This window comes from Cylas formicarius, unplaced genomic scaffold (assembly GCF_029955315.1).
Source record: "Cylas formicarius isolate icCylForm1 unplaced genomic scaffold, icCylForm1.1 PGA_scaffold_8__14_contigs__length_24414737, whole genome shotgun sequence".
Taxonomy (NCBI): domain Eukaryota; kingdom Metazoa; phylum Arthropoda; class Insecta; order Coleoptera; family Brentidae; genus Cylas; species Cylas formicarius.
Window position 1 is genome coordinate 1,763,501 of NW_026844361.1, and position 23,264 is coordinate 1,786,764.

Here is a 23,264-nt window from a genome sequence, read left to right on the forward strand (position 1 = left end):
TTGTTACCGATTACAGAACTCTAATAAGACTACTTTTGGTTTGGCCCAACGGCCAAAATCTATAGATATGGCACTTACGACCAGTCAGTTTTATCAAAAACTTATTGTTAAAATACAACTTATTTCAAAGTAATGTTAGTCACTCTGGATCATTATGGAATAACCACAATTAAATTACTGGGGGAACAAAAAAAAACGTAATAAAAGTTGATTACAACACCAGAGATATTTTTTAATTATTACCGATTACAGAATCTAATAAGAAACCTCTTCTTCACTTGATCCAACTGCCAATGTGATTGAAAGAAGAATTAACCAAATTTATTGAAATCCAATTTTTCTATCGCGAATAATGTTTGAAGACATGTAGAATTGTGGGATCGAAAATCTATAAAAATATGGATACGGCCGAAGAATCTTCTTGTTGGTTATTGCTTCTTTCCGATTGTGTTATGTTAAAAATATTGTCCTACTTGGATGCGACTAGTTTGTTTCTGCTCAATAAGTAATAAGTTTACAAAATAAATCTGCGTTTTTCTAATTTAGGCGATTATTTGAGGACTTGCACTTATTTCGAAAACATAGTCAAAGACAAACAGCTTTGGAAATATGTCGATACGACCCACGAGCCAAATACTGATGAAAAGGTTCAATATTGTTGCGACAGACTTCACAAAGACACCACCCATTTATTCCTCAAAGCCCATTCTAGACAAACGGGTGTCGTGATACCGAGGTTCTTCAAGCAGTTGCCTTATTTAAAGAACCTCACAGTCTTGTCTTTGGAAAATCAACAGATCAATGGAAAATTTGTAATTCGAGCAAGTGTTCCTGTTTAGCATTACTCCCACAAATTTTGTAGGTTTCCATGAACACTTTCCCTTCACAACTGGAGGAGTTAAGTTTGAGAGGGACAAACGTTAAATGCAGTAAATTGTTTTTCCAATATTCCAGCGACTCTAAACAGAATTTAAAGGTAAAATTTTACAGAGTGGGTTCTCAGTATGCTACCATATTTTACAGGTTCTCATTTTGGACGGATGCAACTGGATTCACAGCAGTTTTATTATGTCGGTGTCCAAGTACCCAAAGTTGGAGATTATCTCAGTTGTAAAGTGCAATAAACTTCACCACAACATACTTCCTTATCTCCCGGTGACCCGGTACGGTTGCAAAAATTTAAAAGTGATGGACTGCAGATTCAGCAGTAAGTGACTACAGTCTGGTTATTTGCATACAATCTAGTTAACACAGAATACATAATAGTTTTATTTTAGCTGACCCTAGGCACTTTTAGGCAATATTTTTGTTGGAGGAAATCTTATTTCATCTATGAAAATCTGCAAGTTAAAAATATTTTTGGTTATACAGGGTGAGTCAAATAATAGTTATTAAATTTTATATATTTTTGAATGGGACACTCTCTATATATTATCTCATCATCATAGATTTGTTAAACTGGTAGGGCTAGAACATGGTATGTTCTACCTGCAACATTTAGTTCAGTTAAGTATGATCCTAACTTTAAGCGCCTAGGTTGAGTTTTATGGAGCCTATATTGATTGAAACAAACCTGTTAAATTGCAAAAACAATAATTTCTTGTGAGAAGCTTTTTCTTTGACACATCTAACAAAACTTTTAAAAAATATATAAAATTTAACAATAACTATTTTTGAGCTACCCTGTATAACTAAAAATATGCTTAACCCGTTGATCTTTAGTAATGTTGTAACTTTGTTTAAACTATGTACGTCTCCTTGAAGCATATAGTCAACACTACTGGGGCATTGAATTTTGATAGACGGTTGCGGATTTCAGCTGTGGCCAACGATTTCTTGAGAGTATTCAGTCAGAACGGGTCGGTACTGGGAATGTACTTTCACAGCATGAGGACCCACGAGTTGGATTACGGGGCGCCATTTTTAAAGAAATTGGACAAACTGCGCAAACTGTCCGTCGAGGACAAGCTGGTGATTGTGAGGAACATCATAGAGAACGGGGTCCTGGCCGATTTGAGGTTCAACGCGAGCGACCTGGTAGAGGAATTCCCCGAGAGTGTGCTATACAAGGACCCGTATCCCGAATGCACGTGCAAATATCAAGAACGGGGTGAGGTTTTATCAATATGTTTTGGGCCATGTCTGAAGTAATATTCAAAACGCCTGACTTACGCTAGTTTTTTATGCAACATGATAAGTCAAATGTTCAAGAAATATTTAAAATTTCCATATGTTCACGAGACGCCACTGATATACTTTTTTTTATCATATTTGACAATGTAAAAGAATGTTTGTTACGTTTTTTTTTGCGATAAGCGATTTGTAGTTGGAAGAAAGCATGGAAACTTTTTATAATGAAGTAAGCTGGAGCTTTTTTTAATTTCCATACATTAACGAGATGCCACTGATGTACGTTTTATCACGTTTAACAAATGTGAAGTAATGTTTATTATGTCTTTTGCGATAAGAGATTTGTGGTACCTTTTATAAAACTTCTGGATTCCTCCTGCGTCGGTTTTTGTTGAGTCGAACTAGCTAACGTTTCGTCAATCATCCTGGAGGCTTTTTCAGAGCTTGACAGTGTCAGTGAAGAAATCAACAGAATGATTCGCTGATAGTTTCAGTCAAGCTCTGAAGAAGCCAACAATAGCAACAGCCAGAAGCATTATCTAGTTTGACTCAACAAAAACCGACGCAGGAGGAATCCAGAAGTTTTATAAAAAGTATAATAGTAGCCTGTGGAAGTTTCTTTGAAAAATTAAGAGATTTGTGGTGTGTATTTCATTAACGTTTGAAGTAAGTTGGGGCATTTTTAATTTCCATACATTCACGAGACGCCACTGATGTAACTTTTTACCACGTTTAACAAATGTAAGGGAATGTGATATAACTTTATACCACATTTATCAAATTTAATGTTTGTTATGTTTTTTTGAGATAGTGGTTTGAAATAATTTGTGTTCTCAGTTATTCACTTCACTAATTCTACAGTTCAAATATCAAATATACAGTGCGGTCACCGTTACTTGTAATATGATTTTAGACAAAAAAATGTGGATTTATTTAAAATGGGGAAAAAGGTCAGTAATTGCGAATTCTTTAAATATTTGCAAAGGTGCTGTAACAAAAATATTATAATAATATAAAAGTTGTGGTTAGTTGATAATACCATTTTAAGAATATAGAAACTTGATCACTGAATATCATCCAGACAATTACACAGTTCTTTGAAGTAGCTAGTAGAACAGTAAGAAACCGTTTAATCGACAGAACTTGCTATTAAAAAACCGCTTCTCTCAAAAAATAATGGAAATTGCCATTTGGAATTTGTCAAAGCTTGTCTTGCTGGAGAAAAATGGAATACAGTTCTGAGTGATGAAAGCAAATTTTCCCTGTTTGGAACAGATGGTAAACAAGATATAAGAAGAACGGTTGGCTCAAGAATCAAGGCAAAGTACCCAATTTTCTACTACGAGTGAGGATGTTTTCCTCGATCTGGAATAGGGACGATCTTTCAAATACCATGTAAAATGGACATATTCCAATACAAAGAGAATATGCCAATGCACATTAAACATCTTTGCATCGGCATATTCGAATGCATTCCAGGTGTTTTTAGATACTCGAGACTATGTTAGAAAACACTGATAAAATAGTTTCCGAGAGTTTCCATTCTTTCTTCCAACTTTACTTGAATTTCCTTATATTTTCAAAATTTGCACGAGAGTAATTTTTGGTAAAGTGATCAAATATCGTTTTAAAAACACCATATGGTGTTCCAATTATGGATTCAATTTTAGAATTGCCCGACGCTTCCGGTAAACTGGCGATGGACATCGACGATTTCATCGATTTTCGTAGCGCCGCCCCCGACAAATTTCTGTGCAGGAACCACATGAAAGACGTGCAAAATTTGTCGGCCGAATTCAGGAACTTTTTCTGCCACAACCAACAAATGTTTCACTCAAGTAATACCGCGTCGAGAGAGATAAAGCCGCGCCAAATATGCGTACGGAAATTATAGGTTAGAATGAAAACCTAACGGGAGATTGACGAATCAAAATTGTTTTTATAGCCGTAAAGTCGGCGAATACGATTTGACGCAGAGATTAGTTTTAGTGCTGAACTCATAATTTGAGGTTAGTTGTTAGTTTTGTTTAGTGTTTTTTTCCACAGAGATTGATTTTTGCGTTGAGGTATGTACAATCGTGATAATTAAGGCATATATTCAGTTTAAGCCAAAATAAAATAACATAATTGTATATAATTTTAGTAAATAGTTATCTAAAGATAACCCGATTTTATAAAGTTATAAACGAATAAGAATAATCTTTTTTTATGTGTTTTTAGCCATTGTCCAGGACCTGGATGAGGAAAAGGAAATAGACTAACTGTTTTTGGATACAGTGAAGGAAAAAAAAATGAATTTAAATCTCCATAGAAAGAGAGGAGACCATCTAGAGAAGAATCAGTTTTTATTTGTGATAAAGGTAAACTCGGTGCAGAATCAAGGTAGACACACGTAATGTAGATTTGGAAATCGAGCCACAGACATCTACAACATCTACAAGACGCATTATTTGATGACATTGAAAAACGTTTAAAGTTGATAAACTTTTTTGTCTTTTACATTATCATGTGTAATAAAGTAATACATGATTACCCCAATGTAGACTTGAAAATCAAAAATAGAAATTGCGAAGTTCCTTTCAATTATCTAACCACCAATTATGAAAAAAGCCCGGTAGACACTATGCAATTCTCACATGTATTTTTATTAAATAAACTGCTAGTAAAAATTTTTAATTGGTAATTCCGTGGTAGACGCGATGTGATTTTTCGGACAAAATTTGCTGGACTATTTTGATGGAACGTTTTTAAAGGTTGTTTTTCAAATGTCGATAGCATAAATAATACTTTTTAGTGTTTGGACATACGTTAATTAATACAAATTAAATGGCTACATTTATGCAAAAATGTTTTTACCAAGCATATAACAACTTGTGGGTGTATAAGGAAAATCCATAATTCCAACAGTAAAAAGAATGAAATTGTATTAATTTATGTATTCTTCAAGAGTTCTTTACAATTTCTTTGATTTAAAGTTATGTTAAGTATGTAGGCATATCATAGATATATACATATAAATTAACTTATAGAATGTGGTGCTTGTTAAATTACAAAAGTACTTAGGTTTATACGAAGGTTGCCTTTTATATTTTTACAATCGAACAATAGGTGGCACCACCGAATTTGTCCACAGAGACGTTTGTTATTGAAAAGCCAGTGACAATTATACAATGGATGATGAGTTTTCATTGTTTCCCATCACCTCAAGAGGCTGTTGAGAACCATGTTTCCACGATATCAGCTTCAGAGTGGAAAAAATGTTTCCAGACTTGGTTTGAGCGTATAACCTTAAGAGTGAATATTTCGAAAAGCAATAAAAGACTTTTTTTCGAATTTGTTCGTTTTTTGTAAAAACTTAAAAGTCAACATTCTTAATTTGATTTTGCTCATGTCTACTTGATAAATCTCAACTTGTTTTGATTTTTATCAAAGTTAAGTTGTCGACATGAATTGAAAAACAAATAAGAACAAAACATGGTGTCAGGTTAGTAAACTACGTGCAAGAAATAAAAGTATTAGAAAAATGGAACATCGAGTGCTACAGACTTTTTACCTTATTAAAAGTAAACACTCGAATTTACGGAAACAGAAAATTTTGATGTATTTTAAGGCAACTGGGAAAGAACATCAAAATTAAAACTTGAAAATCGTTATACTAATGACCTGTAGTTGTGACGGCGTGGAAACAAACATGAGACACTATGAAAAAGTTATTGAAAATTTTTGATGATCACTTTTTGCAAAAAGGAGGATATTTTCAAGCATATAGTGACAATAGTCAAAGACTCTAACCCTCTAATATTGTCTAAAGGATTAAAAACACAAATTTTGCCCTTATAAATTCCGACCAGCTCAGGTGCTTTGGGCAGCGGATGCAGAGAGTGGACTTTTTTGTTATTGGCATGTTAACTTTTGCAGCCAAAACCCGAATGAATCAAAATTTTCAAATTCTAGAATTTATAATCCAAAGAATCATTGTTGGTCAAGAGAAAATTTATTGCTAGTACATCACCGAGGTCCACAAGTTCGTTTCAGCTGTAACATTTGGTGTGGTATCCTTGGTTCTCGCATTGTTGGTAAATATTTTTACTGTGGCACACTGATCGGTGAGCGGTACATTGCAATTATTACTGATATTCATAATTGCGCAGAATCTCTGTTTCCAACAAGATGGCGCACCAGCACATAACTCCGAGGCACATATCAATTTTTGACAACCATTTTCAACAATAAATGGATTGCAACAAATGAACCCTTTCCTTGGCCTTGATTCCCACTTGCACTTCCACTTAAAGACTGCAATAAGAGAAAAGATAAACCAGATAGATGGTAGAAAAATAATAAAGACAATTCGCCCTATGGAAAAAATTGTATTTTAGTACGAGATGCTTTTTTTTGAACACCTCTTAAAATAACTTTAATAGTTAATAATAAATTAATTATGTTTTTTAGTTTTTTTCTATTTTTTTTATTTTTTTTATTGCATATGACCTTTTTCGTTCTATTGGTGATTTACGAATGTCAGAGTAAAAAATATAGAAGCTGTTCCATTTAAAAACAGTACATTTCCCTCATTTTTTCCTAACTACTACATTGAATTGTTTTTTTTTACCAGTGGAAAAAAATGCTACTAGTTTACAGACTTTTTGTTATCTCTACTCATAACAAAGTTATCAATGATGAACACTTAATTTGGATCAGCCTGTATAGGCTTAGCATAGGTTGGTTTGGCACTATTGGAAGTTAGACGCATCGAGTTTAGTTTATAAGAACGTGATGCTGTCGACCAATCGAAACTAACAGTGAAAAGCATATTCTTTACACAATATTCAACACAGTAGTTTGCCTTTTTTTGCTCCGTATTACCTGTTCGCTTCGGTCAAACAGGTAAGTTGGTGTTAATAATTGCACTATTTTTGTCAACTAATCCGGACTATTCTCAAAATGAAAGTAATTTTATTATAAATAATGTAGTATAAGGTTGTCTCAAGAGACAAAAAGAAAGACTGTACATACTTACTTCTCGTCGTAGAAGAGGATACAAGGCTAAGATATAATTAATTGACTATAGAGCAGTGTTTTGGATAAGATGATTTTTTAATAAACTGTAATAAATTAGCTTTTGAAAAACTTGGCATAGATAAAAGTAGCAAAGATAAACGCTTTAGACTTAATAAAAGAATAATATATTCTTAAAAGAAAAACATCTGTGATATAGTACAACAGGTGATCAGAATCGGCGGAAGTTGTGTCACTTTCCAAGTCAGAAAATTTCTATACAATTTTAATCTCATTGAATCTAGCGTTTCGGAGTTTGAATCTACTTTCATGAATTTTCGATTCAGTTGAAATATCTAAAATACTTCGCGAAAGCAAAAATGGTGGAGAAAAAAATTTCTGATGTAAACAAAAAATAGTAGTAAATTCATTTATCCTTGTTAATACTCAGCGTGAGGAACATGTGCACTCGCCTTGGACTTTCGCTCACTCCAAATTCTTTAATTCAAATGTCTTGCATCTATGACCAAATTTTTTGAGGCAACCTTGTACTACAATATTTATGATTAAATTGCTTTTACTTTCAGACTAATCCGGATTGGTTGATAAAAGAGTGCAATTATTAACATCAGCTTACCTGTTTTGCAGCAGCTACCAGGTAATAGGGACCAAATTGTGATGTTACGTATTGTGTATAGTACAAAATTTTGACTGGAGTTAGTTTAGTTTGGTCGACACACCGGTAAAATTTAAAAAAATTATATATTTTTTTAATTTTAATTAAAAATAATCTTCAACATTTCCGTTGAGGTTGCCACATCAAGTCGAGTTCAGAAACTAATTTTATTTAATGAAATGTCATTTTCGTCTGGTTGACGCTGTGGTGAAGGTCGATCTTAACTCGGGTCTATTAAGAACGAGGTTATAACGAGCGACCAATAAATACTTTTTATAAAACTTCTGGATTCCTCCTGCGTCGGTTTTTCTTGAGTGGAACTAGCTAACGTTTCGCCAATTATCCTGTTGGCTTATTCAGAGCTTGACTGAAACTGGCTCGCATTTTACTCTGTACCCGCTTTTATATTGTTTGAGGGGGGCGGAGCTAAATAATTGATTAATTAATTGATTACATGCAAGAATTTTACTTTTATCGAATAAAGTTTTATGTCCGGTTTCCATCTAAAACCAAAATTTTGGCACGCTACGTAGATGATACTTTTGTTATTTGGCCTTATGGTAGGAATTCCTAGTAGATTTTCTTAGACATTTAAACTCTATACACCCTAACCATTAAAATAGAAACTAATAACAACCTCCCATTCTTAGATATTCTTATGATTAGAAAATCAGACATAACATTGGGTCATTGTATTTACAGAAAATCCACACAGACCGATATTTTTGTCGGGTTATTGTCTATAACATTTTAAATAACATACGCCGAATATACGTTTTTTAACACCTTTATTTCCGTGACGTTCCACTAGCATGGCTACCATAGAACAGAGTCCCGCGCGAACCATGGAATCTCCCTGGTTGCATCGGTTGCCTGATGGCACAATTTTAATGCATTGTCACATCACCATCCGACCCTAAAATTATCGATTATCAACTTTCTTGTTTACGGAGCCGTAAAACTATCTCAGCCCGAGGCATTGAACCCAGAATTAAAACACCCTACCTCTGCTCTTCCCTCGAATAATTTCCACAATAAAGATATTAAGCGTTCCATCACAAAATACACTTCACCACAACCTTCCAATAGCAATGGAACCCATACTTGCCACTGTTGTCCTTCCTTATATTCAAAACATCACTGACCACATGTCAAAAGTTCTAAAGAAATATAACGTCAAAACCAGATTTACCACTTGTCCAAAAATCTCTCAACATCTTCGATCCGTCAAACAAACAATTTTATTTGAGATGCCAGGAGTTTACAGCAGTCCATGCATATGCGGCAAAGAATACATTGGAGAGACCGGACGAAAAATATCAACTATGCTCAAAGAACATGAAAGAGCATTAAGACTGAGACAAATAAACTCATCAGCAGTTGTCGAACACAATCACGAAACAGGACATAAAATTTTATTCGATAAAAGTAAAATTCTTGCATGTAATCAATTCTTCTACCAGCGAAAAATCCGAGAGTCTTTAGAAATCTATAAGCAACCTAACAATCTTAACCGCGACTCAGGTTACCAATATGGGATTCAGTTATCCGGCACCGTGTTTATGCCCCTCATTTAGCTCAGTCATTAGTTTCACTCAAGCTCTGAAGAAGCCAACAGGATGATTGGCGAAACGTTAGCTAGTTCGACTCAACAAAAACCGACGCAGGAGGAATCCAGAAGTTTTATAAAAAGTATAACCGTAGCCTGTGGATGTTTATTTGAAAAAAAATATCAGCATAAATTCACGATACATTATTGAAAAATACTCAAACTTATTTTAATTATACTTCCGTATTTTCTAAATACGCTGCCGTCGCATAGTTGGCTGAGCTTTATCTCTCTAATTTCACGCTACGCGGGTGTCGTGACGTTCGATCTCGTAGACGTGGATAGCGGCACCGATAGCGACTACGATTCTGACGCGGACTGCTGCGTTTACGGCATGGGCAAAACTCACAACATTTTCGTGTTGAAGATGCGCGACACTGATCACCGGGGAAACTTGCCCGAACCCGAGGTCATTAGCTTGCACGATAATGATCGAGGTCCGGGAGGATCGATTGGCGACGCGCAGGTTCGAGAGAGGTATGCTACATGCTCGTCAGACTGTGGAACGTTTCTGATAAAAATTATAGTGTTGCATTTGGAAATAGTTGCTCTCCTTGTCGCTACAAAAACGTTTTTGCTTTTCAAAATGAGAAGTTCCAATATTGTTGATTTTTGTTGTAGTTTTTGTGGATAATAGATTTGTTCATCCTTTCAGCTACACTGTATAGAAGTTAGTACAGGTCAGCGCTTAATTTAATAATGCTGCAGATGCAGTTTGGATTAAATTAGGAAAAAAGTTGAATTCATTGAAGCTTATTTGCTTGCCATTTAGAAACTTGAAAATTTTAGCAATGTAAACTTTTGGTATCTTTTTGGACAAGTGGTAAATCTGGTTTCGACGTTATATTAAGAACTTTTGAAATGTAGTCAGTGATGTCTTGAATGCAAGAAAGGACAATTGCAAGTGTGGGTTGCTTTAGGCGTTCTCTTTGGAACGTTGTGGTGAAGTGTATTTTGTAATGGAACGTTCCAAATCGATCCTTAAGAAATAGATGTGAGGTGTTTTAATTCTGGATTCAGTGACGCAGGTTGAGATAGTTTTACGGCTCTGTAAACAAGAGAGTCTTCTCAAAGGCTTCCATAAATATATTCCACAGCGATAATAGAGAACGATTGGTGAATTTGACCGTTACAAGAAAAATATGTTCCAGGCAAGTATTTTTCAATTAAGATTCAAGTAAGAAGGTTTGGTTCCAGATTCTCAGGCTTTAATATATCTGAAATAATGTTGAGAATTTCAGGAATAGGGACTTTTGTAAAGATGGATTCTACGTCAAGACGAACCAGAATATCGTTGGAATCCAATGTAATAGTTTTAATTTATTCAATGAATTGATAGTACTCAAATAAGATACTATCATTTTTCACTGTAGAGGATTTTAGTATAGATATTTTGCTGGAGAATATATTGAACGGATGGTGACAATAAACAATAAATAGATTTAGCATGTCTGGATTTTTTAAGGATTTTTGCAGTTTCAAATAGAATTTCATTAGTTGTTTGAGATGACAGTTTGTTTAGGATGCACTTGACATTTGAAATGATTTTCTCCTTTTGCGTGGAGCGATGACAAAGTTGAATCCTTTAGCAAGAACTGATTTTTCTGCCTCAGAAAGTTGATGCGAGGAAACATACCACAGTGTGTAGTAGTCGACTTCACTAGTGTTGACGTTATTTTTTCAAATTTTTAAATGTGATTCTGAGTAAAAGATAAACGAAAATTTCGTTGTTGTCTTCGTTCCTTAAAAATAAAATCCATTATTCGCTGATCCAAAAAATACTTAAAAAATAGAAAAGAAAAACAATTTTATTTTTAACTAAAAAAATATGGCATCGTTGAATTTGTGTGTGTGTGTGTGTGTACTTTTTCTCGGGTCATTAAAAAATATATATAAAGTTGATGGTGGTAGTGCCAATAAGAACGTGTTATTCAAATAAAGTAAGAAAAAAAATAACGTCGATATTGTCAAATTCCTGTTTTTCCCAAACATCTCTCTAGGCTATGATATTTTTGCAAGTTTCTAAATGGCATGCAAATAAGCTTCAAAGATTGCAACTTTATTTTCTTATAAATGAATACGACTTTCTTATCTTATATGACAATCATAGTTCTATGGTCTTTAACCTTTTCAACTATATAGATTTATTGGTATCTGTGATGAAAAAAGGCGGAAATATACTTTTTTTTTGTTTATGTATTAGTAGGCCGTGCATATAGCTGTCGATGTCAGTTAAGGACGTAACTTTTATTCTTTATTGAATTTTGTGTTCTGCGACACATAATTTTAGTGGGCAAACTTAAACTTTTAGTTCCTTTAACAATTTAACAATTATAAAAATATGATATGATAAAGTGTAACATTTTGTCAAACGAAAACGCAGAGGCAGCCAATGAACTTTACCTTATTTTACCAGGCAAGCGACTACTTAAGACTTTAAAAAATATTTTAACCAATTATGGAAGTTTCAAAATGCCAAGGCAAAAACAAAACCACTTAAATGAAGAACATGAAAGTTTTGACTACTTTAAAAAAACGTAAATTCAAGCCATATCGTACCAGAAAATTCCACCGATTACATGAAAGGGATGCCGGTAGAAGAATACAACTGGTTTATCCGAAAATGCAATGAGAATATTAATCTTCCATTGCCTATTGTTTGGAGTGATGATGCGAAATAACATACAATTCTTATCACTGGAGCACAGAAAATCCTTATGCTGTAGTTTATCAAAATCGGCAAGGTAGCTTGGGATTCAATGTATGGGTAAGAATTTTCAGACTTAGATTGGTGGAACCTTAATTTTTTTATGAAAATCTGAAATATTTTAAAATTAAATATTACAAATAATGTCGAAAATTAAAATTAAAATATTAAATGGTTCTTAGGTTTCGCGTTGTTCACTGTAGTTATTTTAAATTGGCCTTATCTTTTTTTTATGTTCTAGTCTATTAAATTATTTTAAAGGTTTCTATGTGACGTCTTTTTGAACACGGCCTAGTAATGGATAAACAAAAAATGTCGCCTTTTTTATCACAGATACCAACAAATCTAGATGGCTGAGAAGGATCCGATACGAGCATTTTTTTAAGACCAAAAAACGGAAAACGAAGAACTGTAGACAAAATCTAAGTACGCCACTTCATTTGCCTTAAAAATAGTAATGGTTTTATCCGCATACATTTTTTTTTTGCATAATTTAACGCGTAGATTGAAAGAGCCCATAAATTGTGAAACAATTTAAAAAAAAAGATGTAATTTTTTAAATAATTTAAATCTAATGCGATCGAAATGTTTTTGGTCCAGTGTTAGGGAGCCGAGTACTTCCGCGGCGAGGGCGGATGTTAAAGGAAAGAGCAAGCGAAAACTCGACCTGGAGGAGCAGCGGTCGAAAAAAATGAAAATAGATCGTGTTCAACACGAGACTCAAAAAGTATATAAAAAATAGTTTGAGGTTATATTTTATGGTAAGTTTGAAATTGCAGGGCGTAAACCGCAGCGAGTTGGAGGATAGTTTGAGAAGAAACGAAGGACCTTCGACCAGTGGTACCATGGAACAAACCAGGTAAAAACTTTAGTACTTTTATTGTGGTCGATAGAAAAAGGAAGTTATCACGAACAACTAGCGAATTATGACGTAAGGCTGCGACGGCCCCTTATTCTCCAGATCTTCGAGTAGTTGTCGCAGTTTAATTAAAAGGTAACGGGTAAAAATTTAATACAAAAGTTTAAGGGTTGTTGCATACTTATTTATATACACTACATGTGCCAAAAAAAGAATGGTATGTATTTGTTTTAATTTGCAGCTCTGTTTATTATTTCTTAAAAAGAAAAGTCCTTTTACGCTGATTTCAAAAATATATGACATGTTATAGTTAGTTTTTACATCAAAGCATAGTTTTCAGTTTTTACATCAATGCATATTATTATTATACAAATGCGAAAAAAGAAATTATTGCATATCAAAAATGATAAAAATGACATTCAAGGTATAGAACATCTTTCAGAAAGTATGGGTGGGGGTGTTTAAAAAACATTTATTTTGAACTAATTTACTGAAGAATGCATTTTTTAAATCCGTATTATTCTGCATCTTCAATCTGAAAGTCATCGGGAACTGTATCCACATCGATATTAAATGGCGAGGAAAACATTTTCATGGAAACCGCTGTCTCTTGTTTAGATCAAAATTATTTTGAATTTAATGATCAGTTTTATATTGTAATTGTAATTGCAATTGTATATTGTATGTATTTATAGGATTAATTTACGGGAAACGCAATTAGTCCACTACTTTCAGAAATTTTCATGGACAATGCTTAAAATATCATACATCATACATCTGTGTAAAGGATTTTGGTATAGATATGTAGATGTTTTTGCTTGTTTCACTGGAACGGATAGACAACTGCAGTCCTTTTTGAATAATATTAACTCCATACATAACCATATAACATTTTTCCCTAGAATGGACTTTTTAAACTTTCTGAACTTAACTATAACTAAATTACAGAACAAATTAGATTTTAGATAGATTTTAGATTAGATACATTAATACATAATAACTCGAATCACTCTTACTCACACAAAATGGCTGACTTTTATTCTTTTATACACAGACCCTAATACACCACTGTCGACCCTCTTTGTTAGATAAGATTATAACTAAAAAATAGTTTCAAATAACGCCGAACTCTATCTATCCCATATTAAATACCGAACCCAAAATGTATATAACAATAAAATGCATAGGAGGACCTAGCAATAAAATTTCGAACCATTTAACTAAATTTGAAAAAATTTTAAAAAACAATAAAACTAAATCACGAAAAACTCAAAAATCCGGAGTCTACAGGTTGAAATGTGGATCATGTCCCAAAATTTATATCGGACAAACAGGTAAAACATTTAGGAAACGCATTAACCAACATAAAAGAGCGTATAAAAATAAAAATTCGGATTCTAACTATTATTTATTATTATTTAAATTCAGAAATACACAAAGCTTGACGACAATTTTTATATTTTACATAATGAAACAAGAAGCAAAAGTAAATTGTCGGTATGTTGTCGTATTTTGTATTTGAAAAAGGCACGGTGTTGTCGAAACAGCTCTCATAAAGTAATAAATAACTGTGAAAATCTTGAACATTTTTTGTTCTAATTTAATTGTGTTAAATGGATTTTCATCAAGCAAAAGCCACCTCAGTTCAATTCTATACTCTTAGCGTTACACCACTACTTCGGTATTAAAAATCACGTCGCAATTCTAAGCTTCTAAATCTTTCAAGAATACATTAAATTTACGGTGACTTAAAGCGCGCGATGTTATAAAATTGATTAGTTTCATTACTGGTACTGTGACATTTGGTAAACTCAATCTTTTCGCAGACAAATTTTCCTGATGAATTATGCAGTGGTTAACGAATATTTTTCTTCCTATAGTTTTCATACTCCTTCTTCGATACTCCTACCTCCGTGCTTGACATCGCCCATGCTCCATTTGTGGATACACCAATAGTCTTTTCTAATAAAATTGAAAAATTTTCCGGCACAGACTTTAGTTCGTCGTACATAGCTTTGCCGGTTATGGTCACTTACATTGGAATCAGTGAATGCAATTCTTCGTAATATTAAATTTCGTGTGAATACCACGCCAGTTGTGCTGTATCGTTAATATCAAGTGTCAAACGACAGTATTCGAATTTTGCAATGCGTTCACGAAACTTTGTTGCTATGTTCTCGCCAAGTCTTCAATTCTTCTTGCATTGGTGAATCTCCATAAACTAAATGCTATTTCTGCCACAGCAGCCAGACATTCTTTTATCATGTCTTCATCCACAAAGGGTTTCATTTTTTTTGCCAGTATACTGTTGTTTTTCCGAATTTGTCTCTATTTGATTAAACTTATCTAGTCGTAGTTGCCCTATTAACTTTTTATATTGTTTTTCATGTTTTGCCTTTTTATGTTTTACTCTTTTAATGTCCCCACAGTCTCTGAGCATATTAAGCATATAGATTTATCTTTAACTGAAGTGAAAAATTAGTCAAATTTCCACTGATCTTGAAAATGGGTGGAAATCTATTATGGACAAAAATATTAATGTGATTTTTTTTTTATGAAAACCTAATTTTGAATGGAAGAAATTTAATATTATCTTTTGGTAATAATATCGCAGTCACACCTTTCAAGAAACACAAGAATGGCTAAAATTGCTAGTTAGCAGCTTGCCAGTCTGACTGATTGTGTGAGAGAATCAAACACAAACAAGCATAGACGCGGCGAGTTCGTATTGCATGTTTGAACAAGTAGCCGACAAGTAAGTAACTCGTCATAATAGTATATTATGCAACAAGTGCGGTAAACCGCATTTGACTCACAAGTTTAATAAACGAGTGACTTAAAAAGTTTACCGAACATGTTGCATACTATATTTTTTCTACGACCGGTAGTTTTTGGGTACATTTTCTCAAAATAACACGAATACATTCATTGACATGGCCGTCAGAATTGGTAAACTAAACTGACGTGGTAAAGTGACGCTTCCGGCACGCTAGATCGGTGTGTAATTAGGTATTTTACAGACGTGAGTAGAAAAAAATTTACCAACGTGTAATTTGTGTAGGCAATTTTTCGTATTCTAAATTTGCTGCTAATGTTTGGTTGTCTGCTTTTTATAGTAAATCTTAAAAGAAGAGAAAGAAAGAACTTAACCCTTGTTTGTCGAACAAATGATACCAAATTCTTTAAAAAAATGTTGTTTAAGAAGTGCATGACCATGTTAATTGTTGCTACATAAAACCACAATCAATATAAACAAGATTATGGCACATATTCTTTCCTAGCTTTAAATACATTAAAAGTATAAAATCAAAATAGTATATTATGCAACAAGTGCGGTAAACGCCATTTGACTCGGGAGTTTATTTGACACGAGCGGAGCGATTGCCTAATAAACGAGTGACTTAAAAGGTTTACTGAACGTGTTGCATACTATACCTAATATACGACCGTTAGTTTTTGGCTACATTTTCGCAAAACAACACGAATACATTCACTGACATGGCCGTCAAAATTGACAAACGTCAAATTAAAGGCGTGGGAAATATCTCTGAAATAATCCGATTGCTTCCAAACCATGTGGTAAAATCCCGGAAATGTTTGAAGTGGCTCGGATCCGCGGGAAGCGAAACTGACGTGGTAAAGTTATGCCTCCCATACACTAGATCGGTGTGTAATTAGCTATTTTTTCTACTCCCGTCTGTAAAATACCTAATTACCCACCGATCTAGCGCGCGGGAAGCGTCACTTTACCACGTCAGTTTCGTTTCCCATGAATGCGAGCCACTTCGGACATTTCCCGGATTGTACCGCACGGATTTGGAAGCAATCGGATGTTTTCGGAGATATTTCCCACCTTTTGAATTTTGACGTTTGTCAATTCTGACGGTAATGTCAGTGAATGCATTCGTGTTGTTTTGCGAAAATGTAACCAAAAACTAACGGTCGTAAAAAAGTATAGTATGCAACACGGTCGGTAAAATTTTTAACTCGCTCGTTTATTAAAAACTCGTGAGTCAAATGCCGTTTACCGCACTTGTTGCTTAATATACTATTACAGACGGGAGTAGAAAAAAAAATCGGTTTAGTACCGTTTTACATATAGTCTTTACTAAAATAAATGTTTGTGATTACATTCATGTTTATTAATTTTCGGTATGTAAGAGGTAGAATAAAAACTTATTTTTCAATTGATTTCGTGATTACTATAATTAGTTTTGTAACAATATATTGATAAGAGAAAGTCGATAAAATAAATTCAACTTTAAAAATGCTTGGCGGGCCGCATCTCATTTATTTTTACTGTTTTGTTTTATTTTAGATATTTTCTGTATCCGTTGAAGGTAAAGCAGTATTAGTCATGTTATTGAAAGAAGTTATAATTAAAACATTTTTGGCTAATTCTGACCTTAATGTAAAAAATAACTATATTCTTGCGTAAAAGACCTCTTTTTTTATGAAATAATGTACAGGGCTTCCAATTCAAACAATAAAACGTTGCTACTGGCACACCTTGTATATAAATAAGTATGTTATGTTAAAAAAAAGCAGGAAGTTGTATTATAATTTTAATCGGGTTTACAAATCAGTCATTGTCTCTCTACAAAGTAAATGCGTAGTCGTAAATTATGGGTTTATAATATATTTTTTTATAAACCAATCTTTAAGTGAACACTAACTTTCCGTTCCTTATAGTATTAGTGGTATTTACGAGCGTTTTAAGTTGGTTCTTTAAAAGTTCTGGCAGTGCCAAACGGTCCGCGTCCTCCTCACTGCACAGGCGCAAGGACACGCAAGACGCCGCCATATCTTGCAACCTCCTCACGTGCGGCTCGAGTATTTCCGTAAAAGAGGCATTTACATCGTTTTTCAACAAGAGGTTATCCTTCGTGATGGCGTCATTCACGCTTAACTCCGAGTCGTAAATTTCCGCCACCATTTCAAACTCTCTGACCCCTCGCGGCTCCACGTACCCGATGACGCCGATGTTATCGTTCTCATTCACCGTTAGGTGCACCTCCGCGTGACGAGTGGTCGCGTTAAGCAACATCAAGAAGAACGGGCGTCGCCTGGGAGCGTCTACGCGTAAAGGTTTCGGACCCAGCATCGCTCGGCTTTCTCAGTTTTTACTGAAACAAACGCCATTGCATAAAATAAAAATAAATTAAATGATCCGTATGGTATGAAAAAAAGAATTCTCATTACAACAAAATACAGCCACTCACACTTAACCCATATCTAAATACAATCTACACGTGTCAAGTAAAAGTAAGCATAAAGTTATAACAATAATTTTTGATGTACCTTAAAGTACACATCAAAGAACCTTATTATAACATATAAATTTACACTTGATTTTAACAATTTAGTTATTTCGCCCGGGAAGAAGTAAATTTCTTTTTAAATAGAAGCTACAAGTTTTGCATGAACCAAGAAACTTTGATTCGAAAACATTATCTAAGGAGTTGAACAAAATTTTAACATTTTAAGTAAAAGAACATCGAAATTTTGCAGTTCTATGTAACGGCATAGTAAGCGTGGCTCGGTCTTTCAGGTTCAGTTCATGAATTCATTTTCTAAATACTAACTTGTCATCCAAACATTTAGGAATACTGGAATTTATCACACGTTTCAAAGAACATAGGAAGTTGTGCTTGAAAACATTTTTTATTTTTAACCAATTTAATTTCAATTTGCGTAAGTTAGAAACAAAGCGACAGTAAGTATTCTGGATTTTCTGTAGCCGATAAGAGGTCACAACAGTGGTAATAAAAATAAAACAATATTGGAGTAAGACTAACGATAGAGAACAAGACTCTATTTTCATGTCATGCGGCAATAGATCTTTATTTGAACACAGCAATCTTTGAACTCATATTATTCATATTGGGAGACACGGGCGACACGATCCAAAAACTTCATATTATCATCAATATATAGACCCAGATTTTTGACAGACTACAACTTGAATAGGTTTATTGTCCACATATAAGGGGTGTTTTTTTTCGATGTATAGAACTTTAAGTTGCAATAAAACAACGATGGATTATTCGATTGACAAGAATTTTATTTATCCGAAAGATAATCTTGTGGCATTACATTTTAAATATGATTTCTGGCATATGACCGCCACGGCTGGCGCGGATGTAGTCCAATCTGGACGTCCAATTTTCGATGACTTTTTCCAACATTTGTGGCCGTATATCGGCAATAACACGGCGAATGTTGTCTTCCAAATGGTCAAGCGTTTGTGGCTTATCCGCATAGACCAATGACTTTACATAGCCCCACAGAAAGTAGTCTAGCGGTGTCAAATCACAAGATCTTGGAGGCCAATTCACAGGTCCAAGACGTGAAATTAGGCGGTCACCAAACGTGTCTTTCAACCAGAAGTGCGCTTCATCGCTAAACAAAATTTGTTTATGAAAATCGGGAACAACGGTAATCTCGTTTTGGGCCCATTCGACGAATCTACGCCTTACTTGATGATTGTTTGGCTTCAATTCTTGCACGAGTTGGATTTTGTAAGCACGTAAACCAAGATCCTTCCACAAAATCTTCCATAAAGTGGATGGACACAGATCCAATTCCTGTGCTCGATGGCGGATGGACTCATTCGGGTCTTCCTTAATGCTACGCTCCTACAGCAGCAATAGCTTCTTCTGTACGCACCGTACGGCGTCTCTGGGGATGCGAGTTATCAATAAGAGTAACGTGGTGTGAAAACGTTCCATGGTTGATCGAATTAACTGCTCTGATTGACGATTTTGTCGACGATAAAATGGACGTAGTGCGCGATACGTATTCCGCACAGAACTATTATTTTCGAAATAAAATAGCACTATTTGCAAGCGTTGTTCAGGCGTGAGTCTATTCATGAATTGCCAAACCAAACTGAGAATAAATCACTTGACAGCTGTTAAATCGGTCGCCATCTTGAACAGTAATGCCAACTTAAAGTTCTATACATCGAAAAAAAACACCCATTAGATTTATACTTTCTCTTGGGATCAAAAATAATGACACTATACTTTGGTGGATTTAATTTAATTATATCCGTCCGCAAAGCTGGCTATGTTTTCTAAATCCCTATTCATGATGTTTGCAGCATATTCACAATTGTCGCACTCAAAACTATGACACAATTGTGTACCATCAGCAAAAAAACTGAGGTTAGCACTGTGCAACCACACCACCCAGATCAGCCGTATAAATTAAAAATAATAAGGACTTAATCCTTCCGGCGTCCAAATAGTGTGTCAACATAATATATCTCATTTGTTAGTATTTTTAAATAAATATGCGTGAAACCATTTTTTTGGTACTCCCTGTATATTATTGTATACCGTATATTAAAAAGCGCGATCTGAAAACATTATTAATAGTTCGATATTTCGGGCCTTAAGCAAGGCAGAATTTGTAAACTAATGGAAAGAGAAGAAACATTTTTTCACCATATTAAAAATTTACCTAAAAATATGTATACCTCAAAAAGATACCAAGTTCTCCGTTTCATTTTTCACGAAAATTTATATTTATTTATAAAATTATCGGCATAAAAAAATTACAGCTGCTGCAAACGGCGTCAAAAATATAAGGTATTGAACACAGGACATTTTCGACAAACAAATAATAGCAACCCTAATTTGAGTATAAATTAATGCCATTAATGCCATATTTAAATATAAGCTTAAAAAAATAAAAATATAAGTTTGATTTCTCGCATGTTAATGAATCACTCGGTATGTTACAAAATAATATTAAATTCTTTCTTATAGTCTCATCTGTAACTTTTCAATGTTACATTTATCTGTAAAACAATAAACGAGACGGTATATTTGGACACTCTGTATATTTTAGCAAAATATGTGATACACAGATATTAATTTGTTTTCGGATTAATGCGGAATAAAAAAATTTTTTCTATCCTGAATAATCGGTTTATTGATTTGAAATTTTGCTGCATCTTTTTTGTTTGTATCATAAAGGAAGAAAAAATTCATTACACAAAAAATAGCGAATATAAATTGAAAACGGCCCAGGTGGTGGATAAATTATGTGCAAACATCAGCTCACTAACAGAACCTTAAAAATCTTTGTAGTCATAACCACAGAATATCATCAAATTTTTCTGTCTATCAGTTTCTAATTGTCATTGCGATCTCGAATTTAAATTTTTTATTTTTATTTTAAAGGCTATTTCTGCATGTAGTTTTTCATGTAAATTGTAAGATGTTTGGCAGATAAAATTACCAGCTATTTCTTTTTAATTTGTGGGCACAAATTATCATGAAATTATCGATTTAATTTCCATGAAAAATGTAAATAAAATCGAAACCACGAAAGATGACTCTTAAGAGTCTAAATATAACTTTATGAGATACAAGTTCTGATAATTGTTGTTTCCTCTCCCAAATATATGATTATAAAAAGTACCAATGGACAATTTGTACTTTTTATAATATAATAATATTATAATTATAATAATATATATATTATAATATATTATAATCATAAAAAAATTGAATTTGAGTATGTAATCTAATGGATATTGGATATATTGAATTTTATTCAGCACTTCAAAAAAAAACATCCTCATTTCATTCGTTTCTAATATACACCCACAGCTATGCATTATATGCATGGTAAAAACATAAAAATCAACCTTTAAAGACAAAATTCCACAGAAGACCTTGCTCAAAAAATTTGAATCGTGTCTACCGCATCTTCAATAAACGCTCAATATCTCCCAAAACACATTTTATTAAACTAGGAAGCGTTAAAAAGGACTTTTGCTAACCTATCAATAGTGCTATGGCCCCTTCTGAATATCTTTATCCTAACCTATCCATAGAAGGATTTAAAGCTCGAAAAAAAAATTGGATTTTGGGAAAAACATCCACTTTACCGGTTGATATTAATGTCTTATCTCGAATTTAACAAATAAAACTGTAATTTTATTATTTATGATACCAAATGGCATTCAAATCAAATATTTAGTGTTGTTACTTATTTTTCAAATAAAAAATTTTTAAGTAGTAAATGGGGAAGCAATAGTGGAAAATCCCTTTTTAGCTACTCCAAGTTTACTAGAATGCGTTAAGCCTTTTTAAACTTAAACTCTCATAGAAAGTGCCAGGGATTTGAGTTATTTTATATACGGTGACAATTAAGTACTTGTACAAACATTAAAAGAGAATCTTTGACTAAGTTTCAGATAAACGGTGCATATGAACAGGGACTCCCTTGAGATTAAAAAATTTTTATTTGGGTTTTTGATTATGCTTTTGTTCAGTAATATGGCCAATAGACAAAACTGAAATTTAAACTAGTTTTTTGTTTAATATTACAAAGCGTGTTGTTTCCAAATAAATGTATTTCATTCTATTTTACGTACAAAAGGTATTCTTAGTACTTGTTTAACGTGGCCTCCCAGATTGTCAGATGTGAATCCTTTGGATTATTTTCTATGGGGTAACTGGAAGTCGCTAGTTTACAGTCCAAAATGAACAAGATCTAAGAAATAGGATATTTGAATCATGTGCCAACAGTTCATATGATACTTCTATCTAAAAATTAGTCAAAGTTAAAGTTTGTATACATTTTTAACCCTGTATCGAAGTCCTCAGCATAACGATTCGGACAATCAAGATAGCGACAAAGGAAAGCCGCGACCCGGAGCAGAGGAAATTCCCGCCGCTGGAAATGAGCCCTTGGTGTTTAGGAGGAACGATTTAATCGCAATACTGGCAAACCCGAGACAATATCAGGAGGAAAATGAGTAAGCATTTTCCGAACCCCTTATCTAACACCCAAATTATGCATTATTTTAGCAGCAAGAAGTTGAAATTAAGGAGGTTGTCTCTGCGGGGCTACAGGATGATCACCGACGCGGCTTTAAGCTACATAAAGAACTTAAATATCGATTTACTAGATGTCACTTACACGGCGGTGACCAGGGAAGGAGTCGAACAGTTTCTAGCGTACAATCCCAAGTGTCGGGTCATACACAAGGACTTTTGCGTTTGCCGGCCCAGAATCTTTATATAAGTGCATCTTAAATTCTGATTAGGATTTTAGTATTTATATTTCCTATGTTTTGCCGTTACCAATGAAATTTCAATAAATATAATTTGAAAATCAACAAAATTGTTTGTTTCATAGCCTGTACAGCCTATATAAATTGCTGTAAGATTTTCATAGGCTTTTACACGAAATGAAAGTAAAATATAAATAGAGAAATATATTTACATTGTATACAAAAAAATGGTTAATACATACAGGTCTG

At 33.8% G+C, this 23,264-nt stretch overlaps 1 protein-coding gene across 2 annotated transcripts; it reads left to right on the forward strand.

Annotated features, from left to right (window-relative positions):
* The first annotated feature begins 274 nt into the window (after positions 1-274).
* Positions 275-23,125, forward strand: LOC132706530 (uncharacterized). Of its 2 annotated transcripts, none has more exons than XM_060677903.1 (11): positions 275-505; positions 560-812; positions 863-976; positions 1,024-1,207; positions 1,820-2,110; positions 3,801-3,968; positions 9,689-9,890; positions 12,721-12,847; positions 12,900-12,979; positions 22,599-22,757; positions 22,810-23,125. In XM_060677903.1, exons 1-11 carry the CDS (start codon positions 399-401, stop codon positions 23,024-23,026), a joined length of 1,902 nt encoding a protein of 633 aa, XP_060533886.1. In that variant the 5' UTR covers positions 275-398; the 3' UTR covers positions 23,027-23,125. The 2 variants fall into 2 exon arrangements, with proteins under 2 accessions (XP_060533886.1, XP_060533887.1); XM_060677904.1 differs by having other exon boundaries at positions 22,813-23,125.
* Positions 23,126-23,264: the final 139 nt, after the last annotated feature.

Coding starts and splice junctions, on each gene's coding strand:
- LOC132706530 (XM_060677903.1), top strand. CDS start 399: ATGGATACGGCCGAAGAATCTTCTTGTTGGTTATTGCTTCTTTCCGAT. Junction 813..862: donor AACAGATCAATGGAAAATTT/GTAATTCGAGCA, acceptor CAAATTTTGTAG/GTTTCCATGAACACTTTCCC. Junction 3,969..9,688: donor CCAACAAATGTTTCACTCAA/GTAATACCGCGT, acceptor TCGATCTCGTAG/ACGTGGATAGCGGCACCGAT.